Here is a 23,750-nt window from a genome sequence, read left to right on the forward strand (position 1 = left end):
TAGCTTTTTACGTATGTTTTAAACTAATTTTTACCTCCAAAAAGGTCAAGTATATACCAGGCGTGTGTTGCTACGTGTTTGCTGCAATACAGTCTGCGTGCACAGAGAGAGACTCGGTGCATGAATCTACGGTATAGAAAAGAAAACATTTTTTCAGCAAAAGCTTCCTTTCCATAGCTTCTTCCTGAGTAATACAGTGAGTCCTTCACGATGTAGGATTGCCATTGATACCGTTTCTGAAAAGCTTAAATGGAATCATTGCAGAATTTATATACATCGTATAGAAATATGACTTAGTAAAATTTATTTTACATGAATAATGGCTTTTTTATGAAGCAGAACAATAAAGCACCTCTTGAATCTAGTCATTAATAACTGACACTATCACTTGTGGTTTTTTGATCTATAAGAGCAGTCTTTTCCAAATATTTTCTCTTGTTTTAGGATTTTCTGATGGAAACATTCATCATGTTCAAGAATCTCATTGGGAAGAACGTCTATCCCTTCGACTGGGTTATAATGAACATGATGCAGAATAAGTAAGTATAGAGGAAAAAGCACTGTGGCTTACTGAGATGGCTGTTTCACGTTTGATCTGAAACAACAGTGTTGCTTGGAAACAGTAAAACACAATGCGGCAGCTAGGGTTTTTTCGTTTCCTTCTGGGATGCAAATAATTATTTAAAAATTGCCTTTTCAGGAGGATGTTTCAAGGGCCTGGTTTGGGGCACCCCAAATTAAGGGTGGCGTCATTCAGAGAGCCAAAATTTTGGAACAGGTTGCAGATTCAGTAGGGAACTATACATATCTGATATTAATAAATTTATTCCTTTAGAGATCAATGGTACGTTTCGCGTATGACCTCAAAAACTAGTGGTTACTGTATGCTGACACGGAGTTATATTCTGGAATGTTTTCAGTGGTATTAACAAGGCAGACCTGAAAGGGCATTTATACCCAGATTCCATCAGCCTGGTAAAGAAGAGACGAGCTGTAATATTTCTAATCCCTGGTTTTTTGCTCAATTGCAGCATTGTCATTACTGAACACGCCTTTATGTAATATTTTATGTTTGTGACATCCATTAAGAGCGTCAAATGCTTTAATGTGTACTGTGATGAAAGTATAAGGAAAAACATTTTATTTACTAGTTGCCTGGAGAAATCTCTTCTGTGCTTACTGGTAGCTACCAGGGCTGTAAAGTTGCCAGTGTTTACCTACATAAAATCCTGTACTACACTTACTACTTTCAGTATAAAAATTCACCATAATTTTAATCCCAGCTCCTGAAGTTGTCTTAACCACCTAATAAAATCCTTTCCTAGTAAACATGAGTTAGAAGCAGCCATCTTTTGAATCACATCCATGGGCTGTGGATGCACGCTCCTGTGCGGCTGTAGCTCGCAAAGCACCTGTTGTTTTAAAACCAGGAACCCTTTGAGATTGCTTGATGAGGAAGATCTGAAGCCCGCTGGGTTTCTTTCTTTTTTAAAAAATTTTGAAAGCAGTTTTGCTTCAAGAACTCCAACTATCCGGAGGATTTTGTTGCAGGTGCTTTGGAAACCCTCGCAGCATATGCTACCTGGCATCCTTTCAGGAAGGAGAGCACCTCTGTGCTCCACTTAGTTCTGGGGGAGGTTGAAACATGAGCAGGAAGGTCTTTGCTTGGACACTAGTGCCAGTAAACCAGGGCTGAACTGGTGCAGTGGCTCTTTCCCTAGGTCTGATGAAGGTGGGTATTCCTCAAATTACCTTCACGGTATTGCCAGATAACTTCTTAATGTTCATTTGGTGCGGTTCTGATCTCAATTTCCATTTATTTATTTATTTTAACTGTGGAATCACAGTCACAGAAATGTATAAGCAAAGGTGTAGAAAGAGCGTTTCCCTCCCCCATGTTTTTACTTTAAAGTGCAAAGGGATCCTTAGCAGGCAGCTTCTCCCTTGGGAAATTTGGAGTAACACGCGGTGTGATGCCCTCAGTTAGGCTTGGGGCTTTGATTTCCTGATCCTTCGAGTACCGTCTGGTCTTTTTGCCGAGCTGAACAGTGAGTCCTGGAAAAGCAGAAGCAGGATGTGTTGTGATGATCTTCGCCTCTTCCTCTCTTCGTGGGTAACTGCAGTACCCATATAATGTTTGAGTAGTATTTAAAGGGTATTTGGGGTTTCGTTTGGTTTGTTTTTCATTTTCTTCAAGGCTTTCTGGTGTTGATGAATATCCGCAGCAGTGCTAAGGGGGTTGTTCATCTCTAATTTACAAGTTCATTTTCATTACACCAGCTCATTTGGTAAATGCTTCTGAATTGATTTGAGTGCTTTTCATTTTTCCTGTTGAAGTTAATGTGGTTTCCAAAAACAGGAAGCAGCGTTGTAAAATACCTTTTTGTCCGTCTGCTCCATTTATTTTCACACCTATAAACTTTTATTGAAGGAAAGGAGAAAAAATTAAGACCAAGTTCTGTCTTTTTAAAGCTCTTCTCAGTAGAACTGGCTCGGAGCGTGCCGTTTCGTGTCCCTCTCACAAAATACTTCTGCAAATTATTTCTGTGACACAAGCTAAAGGAAATGAACTAATTTTTAATTATATCGAGAATGTTTTTGAGCTCGGTTGTTTCTTTGTGTGAGGTATGTCTGGGAGTGGGAAACAGAGGGCAAAGGACTGAAGGACTGACCTCATGTAGAAGTCAGACCTCCGGGCCCTCTCTGCTGGGGTGGAGAGAAGAGGGGAGGCAGCGGCAGCACCTCCTAAGGGATGCCTTCTGAGCACTTTAACATGTAGTACTACTCTTTGTTCAACCGTATTTCCTATTTTGCTTCCAAACTTCAGTGCTGCATCCTTCCCGGCCCTGGCTGCGCTGGGCCATGTCCAGGGTTGCCTCCTGGCCTCAGCAGGCCTTTGCTTCAGCAACACAGGTAGTCGTGCCACATCACCTCCTATCTGAAATGAACACAGAAACCTTCATATCTAATGAGATAATTGTTAACTTTTCTTTCTTAGATGTGTCACTTAATTCTACTTACAGGCCTCTAATTTAATTTAAAACAGCGTCCATTGTTCTAGCAAAACAATTTGTTAATCAGGAGTCAAAGGCTTCGAGTGGTACTGATTTCGTAAAGGACTGCAGTCCTTTGGTGCGCCCCCCAGGACGTTCCAGGAGGCATTTGTTTGGTGTCTGCTGCTCAGACGTGGCGAGACGTGGTAGTGCCACGGGGGCTTCATCGGGTGCCGTGCAGCGTGAGATTTTGGAGGAGGGGAGAAGAGACCTTCCAAAGTGACAGCGTGGCTTTCCCTTTCATCGTCAGATTGAGCTCCAGGTCAGCTGCTGTTGTTCAGTAAACAGCAATATTCGTGCAACAGAGATGGAAAGAAAAACTGATGACCGGGTGGCAGTAGGTCATAGCATAGTAGGGCATAGCATGGAGGTGGGTGGGTGGAAAGAATATTCAAATGGTATTTAATTAAGTCTTGATCCACATATGGATTGAAATGGCCATTGCTTTTGGTTCAGTTTAAAGGAGAGAGAATGCAGAGGGGCTGGAAGAGCACAAATGCTCTTCAGATACACAAAATTTTGCAGCAGAGCAGATGGGAACAGTCTTCTCAGAGCCATGTGGAATTATGAATGTACGAAATTCCAGCCATAAACCGCAGCAAGGCACATTCAGGTTTGAGGCTGGGGGAAATACTCGAGCAGCGAGCGCTGCAACGCATTGCTCGGGGCGGTTGCAGAGTCTCCAGCAGCAGAGGTATTTGAAAACAGTTTGACAAGCATCTGTTAAGCTGCTGGTTATAATTTGGGGAGAAGGGGAATGGACTAAAAGATCTCTAGAGAGTTGTCAGAGGCCTGTCACTCTGCCTGCCTTCGCTGGTGGATTCTCAGCTGCAACTTGGAGGTGAACTTTGCAACTGCAACTTTCATTTTCAGCAAGACTTTTTAAACATGGTGAACTGTTAGTGAGCTACTAAATGTATTCATGATCGCATTACCTAAAAATGAGAGTGAGCTGAGCTAACTTTAAAAGAAACTGCTACTTGCTGTTTTAAATATTGCTGTTGGGAGTTATTAATACATCCGTTTAAGATATTTGGACACCTTTTAATTACATTTACAGCAAGGTTTATATGCTTTAATATTTTCAGGAAGAGTTATTCCCATCAAGGTAAAGGCATCATACTACCGGATTAAAAGAAAGTATTTTTATCAGCTCTGTCAACAGCTGCTATATGATAGCTGCTTTGTACCGACCCCGGATACTGAAGAGTGACATTTGGCCCTGCTCTGCAGCCACCGCGATATTTCATCTCTGCAATGAGCATCAACAGCTGTGCTTAGCAGTTGCGAAGAGTCGGGAGCTTTTCCTCTGTGTCAGGATGGGGACTAGGAGAGCTTCTCAGGCAGCTTCTTCATTCCATGACGTCCTGCAAAAAAAGGCACTCCAGTAGTTTTATCTGCAAGTAGTGGGAAGAATGTCATTTGTCGAAGCATCAACAGGGATTTCACATTGCTTATATTTTTCCCCTCTAAATCGTATTTAGAAATGATTCAGAAATGTTTTAGAAATTATTTTAACTTTTGTCAGCAGCTGACAACTTAAACTAGGTTCCTCTTAAAACAGATATGTCAGAACACATAAACAGTTCCTCTTTACGTTTTTGTAAATGAAAATAATTTAATCTTTGCTCTTACTTCTGGCATTTGAGACGATCAGTTCCTTTGGTAGACCTTATGATATATTAATTTCGAGCTGCTACTTTCATCTGCAACTGTTCCTCTGGAAGCTGAGTTGCCTATGAAAAATGAATTTGATGTTTCCTGTTCTATTTTTTGTGTCTAATGTCCACATTTACATAAAATCCATGGTTGTTTTGCCTTTTGAAGTCGGAGGAAAAGGGATAAGATGCTTCTCAGCGAGAAGGAGGTTTCTAGTGCCTACATGCTTTTTTTCCAGAGGAATTACGTCTTGCATTGCCCAGGGAATCTGGAGGCTGTTACCTGCTCTCCTCCAGTGCTGCGTTGGCTTTGCAGGTGGGTGGAGGTGTGGAGGTGGGTTTCCTCCTGAAAACCTAATCCAGAATTTTAATTAATTTTCTGCCTGATAAAAAAAAATAGTCTTGGAAAGAGGAGGAAGGACGATCGGGGAGATCTGTCTGATAAACGCGTACCTTTTTCCTGCTGCTGGAGTGGATTGCGATGCACATGTTTATTTTGGGAACTCGCAGGGAGATGTAGGCTGCTCTGCTACGTGGTTGTCATAGCAGTACCTGGCAGATCTCTGCGGTGACTTCAGAAGGAACTTCAGCTGTGTAGGTGACTGTCCGTCAGCAGTGCACAAGCCCTGGGCTGCTTATGGACCGAGGAAAGTTTTGTGCAACTGTGGACCTTGATGTCTAATACAGGCTGCGGTCGCCTGAGAGTTATTCCTACTGACAAGTAACCCAAAGCCAAAATAAAAGTACTTTTTAGGTTATTGAAGTTATGCTTAATTATTGAAGTCATGCTGTAATCGGCTGTGCTTTATAAAGGCATATAGAAGCTAAAACATCCATGGTTTTTAAAAACTGTATGAAAATAAGCTCTTAGATCTTATGTAATCGGCCAGTCAAGTTGCATCTGTCAGATGAGGTGCAAGGGAAAAAGCCTGCATTTAAAATCTGCGTCAGACTGCTGATGGGTGGAGTTGGAGTTCACAACAGGGGGAAAGAGTCCAAAGATTCTGGACAGAAAACTACAAAAAAAAAAAAAAAAGGCCAGATTTGTATCAGACATGGGGTAGGAGGAGGAGGAAGCACAAAAAAAACCTGTGAAACTTCCTTCATTTTCTGAAAACCTGCATATATACAGTTCAAACCTGGATTAATACAATATTCATAGTGATTATTAGTAGGCATGATGTGAAAGATTGCACTTGTATCTGGGGCATGGATCATTAAAGTATTTACTCAATATTTGTTATTGTGGAATATAGTAACTGTTTTACATTTTCAGATAGGATATTGTGATGAAGGCAGTGCTTGAAATGCAATTATATTTTAAGAAGAGACGGGATACATTTTTTAAGAAGAGTCTGAAGAGTTGGAAAAACTCCAACAAAAAGGAATTGGCACTGTTTTCCTGACTATTCATATACTTTGTATATTGATCTCTGCTCACTTATTTAGAATGTTTGAGAGTTCAGACCCGCAACTTGAACAAGTAAATAATTTTATTTAGGGATGCAATGAAATAAGCATTCGAATGTGAGCAATTTTGTTGTTTTCTTTGGTGGCAAATATTTCTCTGTGTAGCAAAAAAACACTACTGGCAATGCACAGATAGAGGATAACATCTTTCAATGCATGTCGCTTTTTCAGGATCCGGTTTTCAGAACTAGTGCGTGTGCCCAGAAATTCATTCTTCATTTATAAATGAAATAGATGAGTGCACATGGATAAATGCTATGAAGATACTGCAGATTTGTTTCTGCATACGGAGGGCATTTCTTGTTGTCCATAAAACCTGGTTGCATAATGCACTGACCTTTTCAGCAAAGACCTTGCAGGATTTTTGGTTTAGTGTTGTACCTGTCAAATTAACTGGACCTGGGAATGAAATGAATGTACTTGGCTAGGTTTGAAATAACAGAGGCTTTTTCCTTTGCTGAAAAGGCTGAGATTCCTTGAAGGAATATGCTTCAGCAGGGGCTCTTCGCTCGGTGGTTTCCACAGTGGGAGCATCCTCCAGAGCAGGTTACTTCACCCAGGCTGGTCTGAGTTAGAAATTACGTACCCGGCTTCTGGGGTCTAGAGGTGGGCTAATGATTCCCAGGACTAAAATAGTTACCATTTTAAATGTTATTGTACAGCCTAAATTATGGGTTTCGTGTGTTTGGAGCCACTCGTGTGCTTATCGACAGAGACACTCTGCAGGTAGGAAGGTGGGCTCGGGCTGCGTGACTGTGTCGTGCATCCACTGCGACTGTTTACTCTGCGGTTTGTTGTTATGCTTCCCTTTACAAACCTCTTTTCTGTCCCTAAAGTGTGCATGGGATTTGCTGTCCTCCTGGGAGCATAGATCTGCATCCCATGTCACCTCTTTAAAACCAGGCGAAGGCTGCTGGGGATGTATTTCACCCTGAAGCGCAAGTGAGGTGCACCTCCAATCTTGCTGGCAAAGAACGATCCTCTTGCAGCACTTGCTTCAGAAATATCGCTGGGGAGCATGAGACTAATATGCAGATGTTCACTGTTCAGTAGTAGGTAATGTCTTCTGAAAATATTCCTGATGTATTCCGTGGCATTTCAACCTTTTATTTGTTATGAGAAAATTAGAGCAACTGTAAAGGCAGGAATTGTGTGCTGGGGAAGATCTCTTCCTCAACTAGAAAAAAAGGGAGAATAGATCCTAATTGCTGGTGTTTTGAGCTGAAGTTTCATATATGAAGGGGGTAAGTTTATATATATATATCTTTCTGTTCCAAGGCCTTGCTATTTTTGGCTCCTTGCAAAGTTTTAAGCAGCAAGGTTTAGACCTGGAAGCACTCCAGTTCATTAACTGGCTGTCCTCCTTGGGCTGGCGGCAGATTTAAACCCCTTCAAGACATTTTGAATACTACGTGCATCTTATGAAGCTTCAGAAGTTTAAAGAGAGATTTGAATTTAGAATAATGTTTAGTCCAGCAGGCTCACACGCGACTGTTGTGGTTTTGTACATAAAAGACATCGCATGGGGCTTCACTGCGGGATAGCTGCTAAGCCAAAAGTTTGCACTGCTGGTCATCTTCCTTGATATATTTTATCAACTCTTAAATATTTGTTCTGCAAAAGATAACGAGCAATTGAGAGGCACCTCACAGTTTGTCATTTCCAGAAGTGGCTCAGAAATGTGATTTTTTAAAAGAAAAATAGGGCATTGCAGCTATCCGCAACCCAGCGCAAGCAGCAGCTTTGCTTAGCGGTTACAAAAACCAAAAGCAAGCTAACATCACAAATGGGTGGTTTCTTCCTCAGTTCTCAAATCGTTATCCAGAGTATGCTGTAGATGTCCATGGGCTTTTTTGCTTTTAACGAGATACTAATTATTTTGTATGCTTGCACCTACTTTTAACTGACTCGCATATATGCGGTGTTAAGAACTCCTGGAGCTAATCTACTGTTTTGAAAGAAAGCTACAAGTGGCTATTAGACTGTGCGTCGTGACAATTCTCTGGTAAGAGTCTAATTGAGATCTGAAGAAGTGCTGCCAAATTAATTTCAAATGCAAAAGAATGATTTGTATATTATGTCCTTCCCAGATTCTAAACTGGGTTTGACATTAAAATTCTTCCTGATAATTGTACTCATAAGCATATTCTACCAAACAATACATTTATCGGTTTGGTTTTCATGATGGCTTTAGTTATCAAATGGTTCAGTTCAAGAAGAATTCAATATGCGCTGCACTGAATAGTGGATAATAATATTTCATTACATACTTTTTCGGTCTGGTTTCAGGAGTAAAAGAACCCCCTGGCAGATTTCATTTAATTCGGATCCTTCAGTGGAAGAGTTCCTTTAATTTTAGTTTTAGGTTTTAGCTGTAGGTGAAGCTGGGGGAGGTGAGATCGTGAACCTTTGAATGCACGTTATTGTACCACCACGAGGGTTTGCAATGAAGCTGCATATGGATATTCCCTTCTCACTTCATGAAGCCCTGGGGCCATGCTCCTCACGGCGTTACCCTGCTCTGTCCGGCTGCTCCTGTTCAGCCTTGGTGCCGGAGCGGTCTCTGTCCCTGCATCACCAAGTTCCTTGGGAGCACGCAAAGGATTTGAATCACTCTTTGAGCAGAAAAACAAACAAAAAAAGAAACACAGCAAAACAAAAAACATACTTAAAAATAAATTATTTTTAAACGGTGGGATTAGGCGGGGAGATACTCTGAACTCTGGGGCTGCAGGAGCATCCCAGCAGTGTTTGCACTACAAGTGCATCGCGTGTTATCACCACTATTGAATTTCCGAGTGTGTGAGGAGCAAGAGGGGCCAAACAGAGCTGGGGAGTGTTGCACCCAGAGCTCGGTGAGAGCTGCAGCCGGTCTGCGCCAAGGGGAACCCATCGGGTTGTGCTCGTGCAGGTGTCATTTATAGTGCCTGCCTGTTAACCCGAATTTTGCTGTTTTCTACCTTTTGTGCCCTGTACGTTGCAAGCCCAAGTGGTATTTTAACACAGGCTATAAAATCGTCTTTTTTGTTTGTTTGTTAACATCTCCAAGACAGAATGGTTGCGATACAGCACGATCTAGGTTCCCATGGGAAAAGTTAAGCGTCGGTGATAAGCGCGGCAAAAATCAAGGCTGAGAAAATTGTCACGGTGTCCTTGGGTGGCGGGAGCACAGATGATGGGAGTGTCCTGCTGCTGCTGCTGCTGCTGCTCCCGCCGGGCTTGGGCAGGGATGGTTGGGGCTGGCGGAGGATTACTTTGGATGGAGCTGGCCTGGAGCTCGGCAGCACCTCGTCCTCTCGTCCCAGTTCCTTAGGCTGGCCGTCCGCCGAGGAGGGTGCGTATGGCTTCGCCACGGGTGCTGTCCTTGCACGCTCGCCGGGCAGCGGCGGGCTCCATCCCCGAGGCCACCCCGTGCTCGCTGCCGCAGAGACCTGCTGGTGGTGCCATGAGCATGGCTCCCAGCTGCCGTCCTTCGGGCAGGGGGAAGGCACTGCCGACAGCACCACGACGTGTGCTGCCTCTACACAAGGACACCTGCACCCACCTCGGTGTGCCGGCTCCGTTATCGGCTTCAGCTCGGGCGCCCCAACGGGTCAGCTGCTGGATCGATGAGCCATGCAGAGGTAAACAGGGAAATGCTGTCCGCATCGCCTATCAGGTACAAAGCCCCTTTATTTTTTGGCACACAGCGCATGGCATGGTCATGAACATGTGGTGCTGGGTTCTTGTGAAAGCAACGTCACGAAGTGGGTAACCAAACGAAGCTGAAGGTGTTAAATCCCAAAGCGTGTCAGCAGCTCTCCGCTTCTGGTCAGGGTGGAAGCTAGCATCATGTGACGCCTATTTTTAAAACTGAAGGTGTAGCAATTTTCACTTAAAGTTGTTATTTTTCCATGTCAGCCTCGTTCAGGTTAATACCATTACACATTTTAAAATACCTGGTGAGTGAAATGTGTGCTGCTTTGTCGCAGGTGAGGTTTATTAATCCTTTCCTCTTTCAGTGTTCAAAAAAAAACACCCAACAAAACAAAACAAAAACACCAGCACGACTTTTGGTCTTCAGAAGTAACAAAGAATGTTTATTTCTGTCTTAAAAATGCAAGTTCAGGCTTAAATGCTTCTCTTGGCCATTACTTGTAATGAAGTTTGCGGTTTGTTTGAAGCTGGGCTGTGAGTTCCCTGCCTCTGCCCCTCACCGTGGGGCTTCGTTGTTCTCAGCACGGGAAAGGGAAAGCAGCGGGGGTGGGAGGGAGGATGGCCTTTTGGCTGGTCGGTCACACTTCAGAAAATGTTTTATTTACTTTTCCAGCAAAATCAATAGTCCCGCACTGTAATTCTATTTTCTTTTTTTACAAAAGGAGTGTCAGAACTACAGGAATTACAGAAATTAGCGCCCCTTTCCCTTCTTCCAGGCAAGAAGTGCAGACATCCCAGGAAATACTTTAGCACGTTGATTCCTATCGATCTACTTTCCGTCGGCAAATCAGTTCCCTCAACAGCCCAGGTCGTCTTTTTGGCCGTTTTCATTAATCACTGCTTTGAGATACAGGAAGAAGAGTTATTGGCAAACAGCGAAAGCTCTGATGCCAGTGTGAAGAATCGCAAGAAGCGCGTTTCCTGCCGGGGGTGTAGGAGGTCGGGAGGCTTTGAGCCCGAGGGGTGAGGGAGCCGGGAATTGGAGGGCTGTTGGAGAAGTTCGTCCTTCACCTGCTGGGTCAGCACGGCTGGCTCTGCAGGTCTGGAGCAAAAGCATACCTGGGGTTATCAGACCTGGAGAGGCATCGAGGGGACTTTTTGCCTGGGTCGTGCCTTTTAGGACTGACACAGCAAACAGAGCTGGGCCCTTCGGGCCTGCTTCCTTACCTGGCAGAGCCAAAGGGCCGCTGCCCGCAGCCACCCCGCGCTGGAGTGGCCAAGGGGAAAAAGAATAACCGTTTCTACTGTATCTCCATCTCCTTTCAATGTTAGCCATTTTAAGGAGAACAGAGCTGTACAAAAACAAAAATAAGAGTGGAGTATTGGTGATAATTTTACTGCATCGCTTCAAATCCCAGTTCCTTTACTGCAAGAATTTTCAATATAATTTACAAGAATACCGACCGGCACAATTACGGATTTAGTACGCTTCTGTAAAATACGCCTAGACCTCTGTTTGCTTTTCCCTTGGCAACATGTTCCTCTCCTGGCTTTTTGTCTTTCTAAAGACTGACAGTTATGGAGCTCTTTGGCTTCTGCGAGCAGCAGCCTCCAAGTGCAGGAAGACAACGAGGCCCTTTGTACGGTTATTAAGTTTTAGGATCACAAGTATTTCATCTGCGGAATGTGGAATTGTATTCCAGAACACAGGCTGTGACGGTTCGAGTAGGAGAAAACACAGCCAGTGGAATAACAACCAAGGCTGAAAAAATGAAGAACTGTTCATGCTCTGACATAACGGACTGTACGATCGTAAGACAAGAAGTGTTGAAAGTGTATTTAGAGAGAAGAGAAGCGCCAGATCACTGGCTGCCATCGGCATGAAAGTTGGTACCACTGCCTGGGAGGACTGAGGAGTCTCTTGTCCACCTCCTGAGGGCACGGCAGGCCCTTCTGGACAGATCTTTCTCTTTTTTCAGCGTAAGGTTTGGAGTCAGAGTTAAGCAGGCGCTGCTGCAGCCCGTGACAGTGACGTTTGGGCAGTTCTTGGCACGGTCGTGTTGGAGTGATGAGATGAATTCGTTAGTTTTGAACATGTACCACAGTTAGAGCACCCTTAAAATAAAGGTAATGAATTCACAGAATCATTTGTGTTGGGAAATAATCGTTCTGGCCCTCCCACAAACTCTCAAGTACTTCTGTACAGCTCCAGTTCTTCGAATGGCTGAGCAAGCCGCCAAAGTTAATCTAACAAGATCTTTTTTCTTTTGGGGTCTTCAAAACAATAATTTAAAAAAATATTAAATAAAAACATTTTCCTTCTTTAAATATATCTGCGTACATTCATCCAGCGTCTGTTGAGCTGCTAAAGGTGTTCAGCACATGCAAGAATTGCCTTCCTTTTGCTGTGCCAGCAGCCTTCACCTGCCAGCTTTTCAGATTTTTGCCCTGCTGGGTATGGGAGAGGTTTCCCCCTCTGCCTGCCCGCAGCCAGACCCAACGCCTTTCTCTCTTCCTCCACGGCCTGCCTGTGCCTGGTAGAGCTACCACCACGGGGTGAAAAACCCCGCACCTGTGTAAGTGAAGTGCTGACTTGGAACGGAATCATCTGCCTGCTTAAATTTGCTCTTTTTTCTGACGGCTCAATTTGTATTGGCAGGCCTTATGCTGGCTCAGGTGCCGTCTGTCCTTCAGCAGCTGGCATCGGGCTGGTGTCTGGCTGTGCACCCCGTGCCGTGGCTCGTTCCCGGCTCGGTGCTGGCCTCCCGGACCCAGAGCCGAGGGTGCTGCTGCCTTAGGGCTCCACGCGATGGGCAGCGTGGCCTCGGGTGGGATGCTGGCGGGGGTGAGCCTGCTCCGTGTATCCCAGCCTTGGTCCCGTATCCCTAAACCGCGTGTAACGTGGGGGTAGCACATCTATCACAAAGGTGGTTCGTGTCCCCAGCTGCCGCCCTGGTCACAGCGGGTGCATCACACAGGGCCCTGGTACCAGCTGTGCCCTGTTAGCAGCACGCCTCCTGCAGCCTCGTGGCCGGAGGGGATCTCGCTGGGAAGAGCTGCAGCTGGCAGGCTGAGAGCAATTACGCTGCAGCCTCGGTGCTCGCAGGTGCTGTGGTTGGGCAGGGTGGGAAACAGGAGGTGTTAATAGGAGGAGGCAGAGCCTAACACAAGTTTTCCCTCCAGAGGTCCTACAGTTCCTCAGGCATGGGGCATAACTGGGGCTGCCTGCTCCTGCCGGAGCCTGCAGGCGTTGCTGCTCTTCCTCGGGCTCTCCTCACATCCACACCGATGTAGCAAAGTGAGTTTGTGGCCAGCGGCTGGTAGGAAACTTGGGATCGAGGTGAAGTGAGAGTAATGTAGGGACACACGGGCAAGGAGAAGCTTTCTGCTGATCTGCTGCAGGTGGCGAGTCAACGGAGCCTCAAAACCCACTGTTGTGTTGTTCTCAGGGTATGTCTGAAAATATTTATTTATTTATAGCAGTCAAACTGGAGTGGCTTTGTTGGAATAACAGGTGATCCTGTATTAATAGGAAACTTTAAAATTATTTACCTTTATGACACTACTCATTTCTTAATGCTGAAACGTTCCCTCTGAGGCTTCAGGTATTCATTCAGTAATTGCTGTTCAGTTCCCTTCTGTGTTTGGCTTTGATAAATTTTATTACTTTGCGGTTTGCCTTTTGCAAGCCCAGTAATGTCTGCAAGTACGCAAGGCAAAACAAAAATACAGGATTGAGAAAGTAAGACATAGAAGAAGATAGTTGATAGTTTTCTGACAATTGACTTACAAAGATATCCAAACAAAAACGTTTCTGGAATGAATTTTAGTTGCATGTTTTTGTCGGTGAGGTTTTGGAAGGAGGCGCGATACTACAACGCATTTGCAATACTCACTCTCCCTGCCATGCTGTTTTCTCATGTTCTTCTTGCTGGACTGTTTTGCACCTTTTCACCCAGCAAACATGTTTAGTTTTTAAAAATCAAAGTAAAATTGCCAAGTGACAAAACCAAGAGTGTTTTGTATAAACTCTTCTTGAGCACCAAACGCTTTTTCATTTGTCACACTATGTTTTGCAGTGTGCTGCTTCTGCAAACACCTCAGTCATACTTTATCTAGGAAATGTTTTTGTTTTGTTTTAAGGAAAATATTCCTCTCTGAGAGATATCAGCTACTTAGAACCTAATATATTCATTCATACGGGGGTTTACTTCCCTCACTTCATTCAGGGTCACGCACTTTAAGGTCTACCACATGCATTCAGCCCCTGTACCCAGAAGTGATTACTTTTTAGCCATTGAGTTTTCCTAACCTACCTAAACCTGTAATTTTCACTGCTTTCAACAGATATTTTAATTTACGTATTTGTTTGTAGGAGTTAGGAGTTATTCGTCATCCTTCCCAGGTTGTCCGACTGTTGGAGGTGGTGCCAAGAAGCGCCTGTACTTTTTCAGGTCAATGCTGATCAGAGGTGTGTGGAGGGATTGCTGGTGTTGCTCCTTGCCAAATTCAGTGCTGGAGTGTTAAGTGTAGCAGTGGAACGATATAAATGTGTGCTGAGCTTGGCGTTCCTTCAGCTGGCACTGTTGGGTATGCAGAGCAAACCTCCGTAGGTCATTCTCCCAGCACGGCTGTGTTTTGTTGCATCGGGATTGCCAAGGAGGGGAACAGGGGCTTGGTTCCCCTTGGGGAGTGTGGGCTCAGCTCTAACGTAGGTTGTCCTACAGGCCAAGGACTCGCTTTCTTCACCCATTTCTTCATTTGTCCTGTCTGAAGTTACTCTCTCTGATCTAGTAAGAAAAAAAAAATAAATTAGTAAACTCATGTCTTTTTATCAAAGAAGTTGAAAATCTCCATCAGCGCCTAAGTGAAACAAAGCAGTTTGTAATGAATATGAATTTCTACGTGGGAAACAAGCACTAAATGTAAACCCCGAGATGGAGTAGGTGTCGCGGAGAGAGTGGCTCAGCTGATAACCACCTAGACGAAGGTGATGCACATTTGTTTCAGTTCTCTGAATTCACAGAAGGCCACTTCACTGCGGTGTGCACACGGGGTGATGCATGGCATGTCTGCTGCCAACTATTAGTGGAAGGAGACAGTTGTCTTAATTAGAGGGCTGTTTTTACAGCTTCATATATTTTAGTTTCTGCCAAGACAACTGACAACAAGAAATGAGGAATTTATGAAGAAATCATGAAAAATTTATGCTGGCATATGTGATTTATTCATCTGGCTTATAAAATGTATTTTAACTTCCAACATCAGAGCTGCTAATAAGAAATGGGAAAATAGACAGAGTCTAAGGATCACTTGTATGAACATGCACACCACGCACCACGTTGTGGTCCTACAGCGTGCATCGCAGTGACGTTACTGTGAGTTTCAGACATTGGGCACTTGTAACTTGCAAGATTTTGTTTCATGAGTTCAGGTTGGTTGGGATTTCACTGTAATTATTTGTGGACAGAAACTGCACAGAACGAAAGGACGTGGGAGAATAGTAGAGTAGTGCCAGTGACAAACTTGCACCAGATCCTTCTATATTGCATCTTTTAAAAAAAATAAAAACAACGTTCAGAACTGAATTACATCTCTGAAAGGAAGCAGAGTTGTTAAATAGATTTTTGTTCGTTTTTGATCAGTTTCTAGGTATTATCTTTACAGAACTCTTTGTGTGGACATAGGAGTCCATGGGGGAAAAAATAAATAACATTTCATTCATTAGACTCACTTCAGTTAGGCTGTTGCATTAATTTCCTTTATAACTTGTAACAGCTGCAATGTGAACTGATAATTTGTTTGCTTGGGAAGTTAGGGGAAAAAATTACCCCGCTGAAGGCTGTGGCAAAAGGGCTTCGGCATTTGAGGCACATGGTTTTTTTTTTGGTTTTTTTTTTTTTACTCCCCTGATAGCATCGACTCCTCTGTTTTGGCCTTATCCAGGATTTAAATCTGTAAACTTTCACCATACCCTGTGTGGAGGTTTGCGCTGGAGCATGCTGCTCTCCCTCCTGTAAAATATCCAATCCCTTTTGCGTAGGTGTTTTTGTGGAAGTTGTTCTCTTGTTCTGACACGGGAACCCTACCTGCACAAGCCTGACAGATGAAATATAACAGTTGCCTTGATTTAACGTGGGGCTTGTGCTGTTCCACCTGGTAAGTAGCAGGGTTCACCGGGACAAGGAGGAGGTAAATGTGCCCTGCTCCCAGTCCAAATCCTCCTCCAGCAGGAGGGGTTCCTGGGGCTGTAAAGGCAGCAAAGGCAGCAGTCTTCCCTCGGATGGCATGGGTTAGAGAGGGTGACGGACATGCACTGAAAGAATTACCACCCAGTACTTCCCGTTTGTGTTATTAAATGAAATCGCAGTGATAATGAAGCAGGTTTTTTTTTTTGCCCGTGTCCCAGTGCTATTTATTACTAATGGTATTCTTTCCCTGCAGTGAATAACCCTGTGTGCAAGTACCCTAAGACATCTTACAGAGCAAGCGGTGGGTTTGGAGGTGCTGCAGAATCTATTAGGAGTCTTAGGCTGAGGAAAGAGCAATCCCTAAAAGCCTTTTCTAAGATTAAAAAAAAATAAGGTGTAAATGTTTTCATATGCTTAGAGAAAATCACCATGTGAAGGTTTTATCTCGTGCTACTCTCTCCTGGTGCTTGTCTGAATTCAGCGCGTTAGTTAGCAAGTTCCTTGGGCTGGGGGTGCAGCAGCAGCAGGAGGGGCTCTTTGGTACTGGGCACCATCAGCTCTGGTAAGAGCAAAGGGCAAGGACTTCATCTTTCCTTCGAAAACTCTTTTCTCTGTGAAATTTGTCCATCGGAACACTGTGATGTTGCGTTACCAGGACAACATCAGTGCTCACGACCATTTAAATGCATTTTGGGTTTGATACTTGTCATAGATCTAAACTCCTCTATGCAAATCCTCTTAGAAATTTCACTGGAGTAAACAAAAAAAAAACCAAAAAAATTCAATCCTGATATTTACTGTCATCCATCAGCCTCGGGGAGCAGCCACTCATGCTGGTGACGGGCATGTCCATGGCACGAGGCATGCAGCAGGTCCTCCCGGAGCTGCTTCTGTGCACCACGTGCACTGGGTGCACACACCAGGAGTGCCCCTCTGCCTCGTTCCATCTGTAAATTAACTTCACTAATCACTAACTTTATAATGCTGTTTTTTATCCACCCCAGCCCCCCTTTTTCTAAGTTGTGAAATACAAAAAAAAGCAAGACTTTGTCCTGCTAACTTCTCAGCTGATTAATCTTTGCTGATGGTTGCACACACCTACCACTGAAACACGCATTTGTGAGGTGCTCTTATCCTACCAACAGATCTGTAAATGACAGGGTAATTAAAAGTTCCTGTTTACGAAAATGACACTTTTTGCGAGTCTGTTGTGCAGTTCATCCAGGAGCGGGCCCTGGCTTCCAGGTGTCCTGCAGTACCTTCAGCTCTCCTTGACCGCAGTAAGCAATCGCTTTGGCCATTGTCAGCTTACAAAGCGGTTCCCTTAACGTTTCCTTCTCTCCCTGAATCATAAATTGCCTGGCCCTCAGAGTGCTGTCTGCTACTGGGGGATGCAGGGCTGAGGGTCTGCGGGGCACCGAGAAGGTCTGGAGGGAGTCACAAAACGTGCAACTCCTTCCCACTGATCTAAGGGAGAAGTGCCTGCCCTGGGTATTGGGGTTGTTTATGTCTTAGTCAAGACAGTTCCTATAACAAAAAGGAAGAGGAAATTCAAGTCCGGCTTTTCAAAAAGAGCACAGGGAGTTTGTACACAATGTAGGACTCCAGATATCATTGGAAAGGGGAAAAACATTCTCTTTCTTGCCCTTTGATAGACAGCGAGGGGCTGTCCGGCAGTGCTCTGCCGGCTCAGTAACCCCAGTAGCTCCTGAATCCCATACCTTGTACCCCTGCAAGGGGCTGGTCAGGATCTAAATCTGGTAGCGAGATAAAAACTACTGTGCCTAATCAAATCATTTGACTTGTATTATTTCTAGTTTCAGTTTTTTAAAGCTGTGAGTGTATTCAATGTTTGTGTTTAAAGTTTATTTTAAGCTAATTTAACAAAAATTGAGTAAGATGGTGCGAGTGGGTAATTTCAGCTTTTAGGTATTTTGTTCTCTTACGTCAGTAACTCAGTGCCAGTATTTTTCTAAATTTCTCTGGTTTATATTGACATGAAAGTAAGAGATTTTAAACATAGCAGCGGTAAATCCCAGGGAAGAAAGTGTTGTCTTTCTGTGCAGTGCGTTCACGTAGGGGAGCGGGGTTGTGGTCTGCGGTGAGGACTTGCGCTGCGGGGCGAGAGGTGTTTCCTTGGCAGGTCCGCGAGCACTTCCATTCCTCAGCATGTAGGTGAGCAGCAGAGAACGTGGTGATGTGCAACAGCATCTCTTTCAAGGTATCTCAGCAAATTATGTGAAAATAAACGCCATTGCAGTATTTGCTGGTGATTTTGTTTTGATGATTTTAGCTTACCTTAAAATTTTACTTTCCTGCGAGCTAGCCATGGTGGAAAATCACCACGTAATCAAATCGTAACACACGTGTCGTTGGCAAGCTGGCTCAATATCATCTCATCTGCAAGTGTACACACATACTGGTGTTACTACATTTTAATCTGAGAAACTGCATTTGGGATTTGTTGCCCAAACAGTTTGGCATTGTGTGGAAATGAAACTTCACCAACTTGTTCAGCTCATTTTTGCTAAAGGGGTGCCGTTGTCAAAGATGTCTTGCTTGCCGTAAAGCAAGATGGATAGCATCAGTTTTATGTAGCGGCAATAATATTAAGTGGCGTTATTTTTATAGGAATCTCAGAGCATCTGGGGAAGATCATCTGCGTTATGTTGACCTTACAGATGTTTGAGTTGATTCATAGAGGGATTAAGTAATTTGCCTGTGCACATGCAGTGAATAACCAGCAGTGAAGACCAGAATTCAAATGATATATTATTTTCACATGAAACGTTCTGCTCCATTTCGATAACTAGAACATTTGCTATATGAACGTTAACCCATAACTCTAATCGAAATAGCGCAGTTCCCGTCCTCAGCGCGTAAGTCGGAAAAATAATTCAGAATTGTATCCAAAACTAAGGAAGGTCAATGCGGTGCTTAGGTTTTGAGCGCAGCATAGGCAAACATTCACCCCAAACAACCCGCAGAGTTACGTACTTCTGTGAAGTCTCACCTAGATGGTCCTTCTGGATTCCCTTCTTTGTGCTAGAGGTTGACACCTCCAAGATGCTCCCAAAAAACGTCTTGGTGTGTCATTACCCCATTGGATCAAGCCAGAAGAGGAAGGTTGGTTCTGTACACCTCAGATGCTGGGAGCTAAGAAGGTTGGTTTGGTGGAGGTGGCCACAGCATGCTGTGGTGAACCACTGAGGTGGATGTGCTTTGACACGAGAGTTGAGTGACTGCGATGTTGTCGCGTGGTTATTTCACCTCTCCTGTACAAGAAGATGGCTCAGGCAACACGTACGGCGTTACCACGTTATCCTGAAGGTCGGAGTGTGCTGCATGTAAAGCCTCAGTTCTCATAACGCTGTGCCAAATTAACAGGAATGAATAGATGCTGAGTAAATAATCCTGTTTTGTTGCTGGTTTGTAATGGATGTGTTGATTGGGAGCAACTTCTCTATCTGTTTACATCACGATAATTTGATAACCCATTTGTGTTATTTAAACTGCGCGTTTTGTAAATGCCGAAGCCGAGTGATCTGTAACAGAAGCCGTACGTAGGAACTGCTCTCCTAAAGTGATTTTTAAATTGCTTTGCTTGCAGCTACGGAGTTTGCCATAAAGAATGATTTCTCCTCCTGAAATTTGGAAGCCACGGGAGTGGTCAGAGCTGAAGAGGGACAGCCTGCTGATTTAAGGCTCTTTAATGCCCCGACTGTTGTGGAACAGAGTGCCGTAGACCTTGCTGGTCTAGCAGAACGTTTCACTGCAGTTTCTTAATGCCCTAAACTAGGAATCTGATTTATTACCTATTAGGTCTTATTAGATCCTGTTCATAGGGAAAAATGAACGATTGTAGCTGGATGGCAGAAAATTAATTTGAAATAAATGTTATGTAGTCAGGCTTCTTCAGTTCTTTTATCCAAGTCAATCTCTGTGGCTTTAAGGCTGGTTTTCCAATTTCGATGTGGTTTCTCGTAGAGCCATACCGTACGTGCACACAGGAGTGCAAGTGTGGTAAGAAATTGTCTATTCAGAGCAGGTAGGTGTTGATGTGATTGCTTCACACGTTTATAATCTAGGTGTTTTTTATCTAAAAACAGTTTCTTTGTCGTAATGAAGGCACTCCTTATGTGTAGCACTTGCTGTGCTACGGGGGCAGCTGGGAGGAGGAGGAGGGTGGCTCTCAAGTGCCCCATGTTTTTGGATAGCATGTTATCTGGGGAGGGGCCTACGGGTGTGGTTTTATTTCTTCAGATCTCTGCTTCTCACCCCGCTTTTCAGCTTTGCCTTTATTGCTGTTACCTTCAGTTTAGATAAAGCTTCCTTCAAATGCACTGTAAGAGCTGTCTCAAGTAAAAAATATACTTGCAAACCACCAATAGTTTGCAAGGTTTTTGCCCCGTGTTTGCCTTCGGAAATGGACCCCAGGTGCTGGTGGGAGAGCCACGCGAGGAGCCCCATGCAGACTGAGCCCTGACCCTAAGACTTCCCCTGCAGGCCCCACAGAAATGAAGGCACCCTTAGCAGAGCCTCGCTGCCCTGCCAGCACCCACAAACATTTCAGCCCAGGCCCACCAGGCTTTGGGCCTTCCTCCCCGTCCCTCGGGAGCTCCACGCGTGTGCCTCCCAGCCCTGGGGCTGCCGAGCCGAGCGGTCGTGCCTGGGACACGTGCGGAGATGTCCCTATTGACTCCCCGTTAAATAAAAGGAGGAGATATTGAATTCGGCTGGGGAAGGAGTAGGCAAGCACTGATGTGCTTCTCACCCGGATCGATCGTGTTCGTTTGGGTGGTGAAACTCCTCGCAGGCTGAGGAAATGAGCTTGCTGGGCCTGGCAGAGGCAGCGGCAAGATTACCTCTGCAGTTCCACGTGAGTGAAGGGGAAGCTTTAGTTGTTCTCTAACACCAAACAGAAGATGCAAATACCTTGTCGCCTAGATGGACAGATGTTAACTCACACCGTAAGGAGGAGTTATAATGTACGCTATGGTGGCCTACCAGGAGTCATACCAGACATCCCGTATTCTGATTTTGCTCAATATCTATCTTCATCGCCTGTCTGTGCTCGTTTAATTTGCCCTTGTATGATGAGTTGCCCTTCTCGGCATCTTTATCGCAGACAGCTCTTAGTCCAGTGAAATTCAGCGTGAGATTTCATCTCGTGCTGTGGAGTTGCTGTGCCTGGATCCCACCCCGCACAGTGCCTGGGGAAGGGCCTGTCTCGGAGCTGGCAGCTTGCGCATCAGAAACTGTGCTGGCACAGTGCTGTTCCCAGCACATTTCACGTTAATTTAGGCAAAGCAACATGCTACAATGTTCTTACGTTTTCCAGAGCCACTTTTCTCTGGGCCTGACCCTATAAATGTGTTTTTAAGTAATTTCGAATGAGAGAAGACGAGCCCCCAAATTACTGAGCTGTACAAATTGACTTTAAAAAAAAAAAGTCTGTTTACCACAACTGAAAACTTCTTAGCAGAAGTTAATTTATACAGCTGTGATCATGCAGTAATTATGATTTGTCACAGTCTAATATTTACTTTTTTTGACTAATTTAAAACCTATTCATTATACGACATACAAATTAAGAACAAAGTGTTGTGTTGGTCTTTGAATGCGTAATTGCAATTAAGACAATCTCCTGCAGAAATAATGTGTGTAGGGTTAATTTGGACTCTGCGTTGTTCTTTCTTCTTTGTGTGTCTGCACAATTAAATTATCCAACTGTGGCACGGAGAAAATAATCGATAATTATTTGTATCTGAGCTGTGCCGTGGTATTTTAAAGGAGGTGCAAAAGCATCTTCAGCAGTTGGTAGTATGTTGTAATGAAATGAGAAATGTTTGGCAGGTAGGTGGCAGTTCGAAATCCTGCTGAGGTTTGGGGGAAATTCTTCAGCTCTGTTTATTTTGTGACTCAATACGTATTTTCTTTTTGTACAGAAGGGATGTAGGTGGCATGCCAAGGCCTGCAGAGTAGCACAGAATCGTGAAAATATTCAGAACCTATCCGTAGCATGTTACAGGGTATAACATCTCCTAATGAATTTTGCTTTTCCTTCCCTCGGGGTGACGAATGCTGTTAGTCTGGTTGTTATCGTTCTTTCCTTGTTATTTAAAAGAAAAACTTGAGATGTTTTACAAGAGCCGGTAAAATAGTTCAAATGCCCAGGAAGGCGCATCCTGCAGGGCAGCAGGAGCACCACCGCCTGGCGCTTGGTGATGGGAACCCTACGTGGTACCCTTCTGGAAGGATGGTGTGGGGTGCCCGGCTTTGGGGACAGCAGCTTGTCCCATGGTGCTTGACCCTCAGGCAGCATCGTGACCCCACAGGGGTGCTGGTGCAGGGACGAGGGGCAGCCTGCGGTGCCCTGAATTTGGGGTTTGGTCCTTGGCTTTGGCACGTGGCGAAGGGCAGGGCTGAATGGGGCTTCTGGCCTCCGCTGCGAGCGGCATTACTAAAGGGAGCTGGGTTATTCCTGATGAAAATGTCAACGCTTTCAGAGTTGTCATCGCAGGAGAACCTTCAGAAGCCTTTATTTCTCCCCTTTTGCTGGCATTAGATTCTTAAACATTTAATGACGGCTTGGGAATAAAGATACTACAATTTCATAGTAAATTACAAATCGGAGTGAACGCCACATAAGTGAATCTATTCCCCATTATAGGAACAGCACTTGAATGGTATCCTCAGCTCATGCTTTCTTATGTAGGGAACTAAATCGCTTTTTGTGAGGCTCATTTTCACCCTTACTTACGTTGCACGGGTGATAGGAAATGTATAACTTTTAAGTATGCCTAAAGAGAGAATTTCACAACTGCGATAGAGCAGATTAAATATTAAGGTAGGTATATCTAAAAAAAATCATAAAAACCTCTTCATTTTTTCTCCCAGTAAAATTTGAATTACATGGCCCAAATAGCAGGGGAGGGGGTGTTATTCTTTCCAATGAAGCTAGAGGAAAAAGGAAAAGGCTCCGAAAATACAGGGAAAATGAATCTTTATCTCAGAGTTGGCATTTGTAGAAAATAGTATTGAAGTCATTTTAGCAATAATGTATAAAAAACTTGTTACATGTTTTCTTTTAAAATACTGTTATCTACCAGGGACCTGGGGGACATGAGGAAAGCAGAAATAGCACACGTTCAATTTTAACATCCCCTAAATCTTCAGCAGGCCTTCCCACATCTTCCTGGCTGTCGCAGTGAGCAAAACCGAACCCTTAGTGCAGGCTTTTGTGCTGATGCTATGATGCTAAAACTTTTGATTGAAGGCACGATAAATTCTGTCAGAGCTTTGCGTGCCACTTGCAGCCACTTTTAATATCTTTTGGGTATCCATTTTCAGCGATCACAGTTTGTGTGCTACTGACGTTAGAGCTGAAAATATGTAAAATCTGAACAAACTGCATGCCGTTCTGGCTTTAATTTGTCTGCTAGGATATGGAAAAAGTCCAGAAAACTGTGCTTCTTACCTTACATAAACCTTTGACAAATACCGTAGTCGTTTGGTGCTGGCCTATATAGCTTCTCGCCTTTGCCAGCCTTCCCATAATGTCTGCTGCAGATGGACGTGGAAATGCTGGCAAGTCTCATCTGGGTGAGCATCAATATCCTTTCTAAAAGCAGCATTTTCCTGTCCTTCATGAATCACTGTAAGGCCAGCATCCCTCTCTGTCAGGAGGCTCCCATTGCCAGTCGCGGCGTGCCGCTCGGCTCGCTTCTGGCTTATTGGTG

General features: G+C 44.3%; 1 protein-coding gene across 4 annotated transcripts in view; it reads left to right on the forward strand.

Moving 5' to 3' along the window:
• The window catches only part of DOCK1 (dedicator of cytokinesis 1), a 281,310-nt gene that overhangs the window by 163,940 nt on the left and 93,620 nt on the right, over positions 1–23,750 (forward strand). For 3 of the 4 annotated variants that reach the window (XM_080596602.1, XM_080596603.1, XM_080596604.1), the window contains exon 29: positions 445–539. In XM_080596602.1, the coding sequence (XP_080452728.1) occupies positions 445–539 (95 nt within the window). Of the gene's footprint in view, positions 1–444; positions 540–11,385; positions 12,146–23,750 lie in introns of those variants that run through there. The other variant, XM_080596605.1, reaches the window with a different exon arrangement.

The sequence above is a fragment of the Anser brachyrhynchus genome (assembly GCF_964034855.1).
Source record: "Anser brachyrhynchus genome assembly, chromosome: 6".
NCBI classification, from domain to species: domain Eukaryota; kingdom Metazoa; phylum Chordata; class Aves; order Anseriformes; family Anatidae; genus Anser; species Anser brachyrhynchus.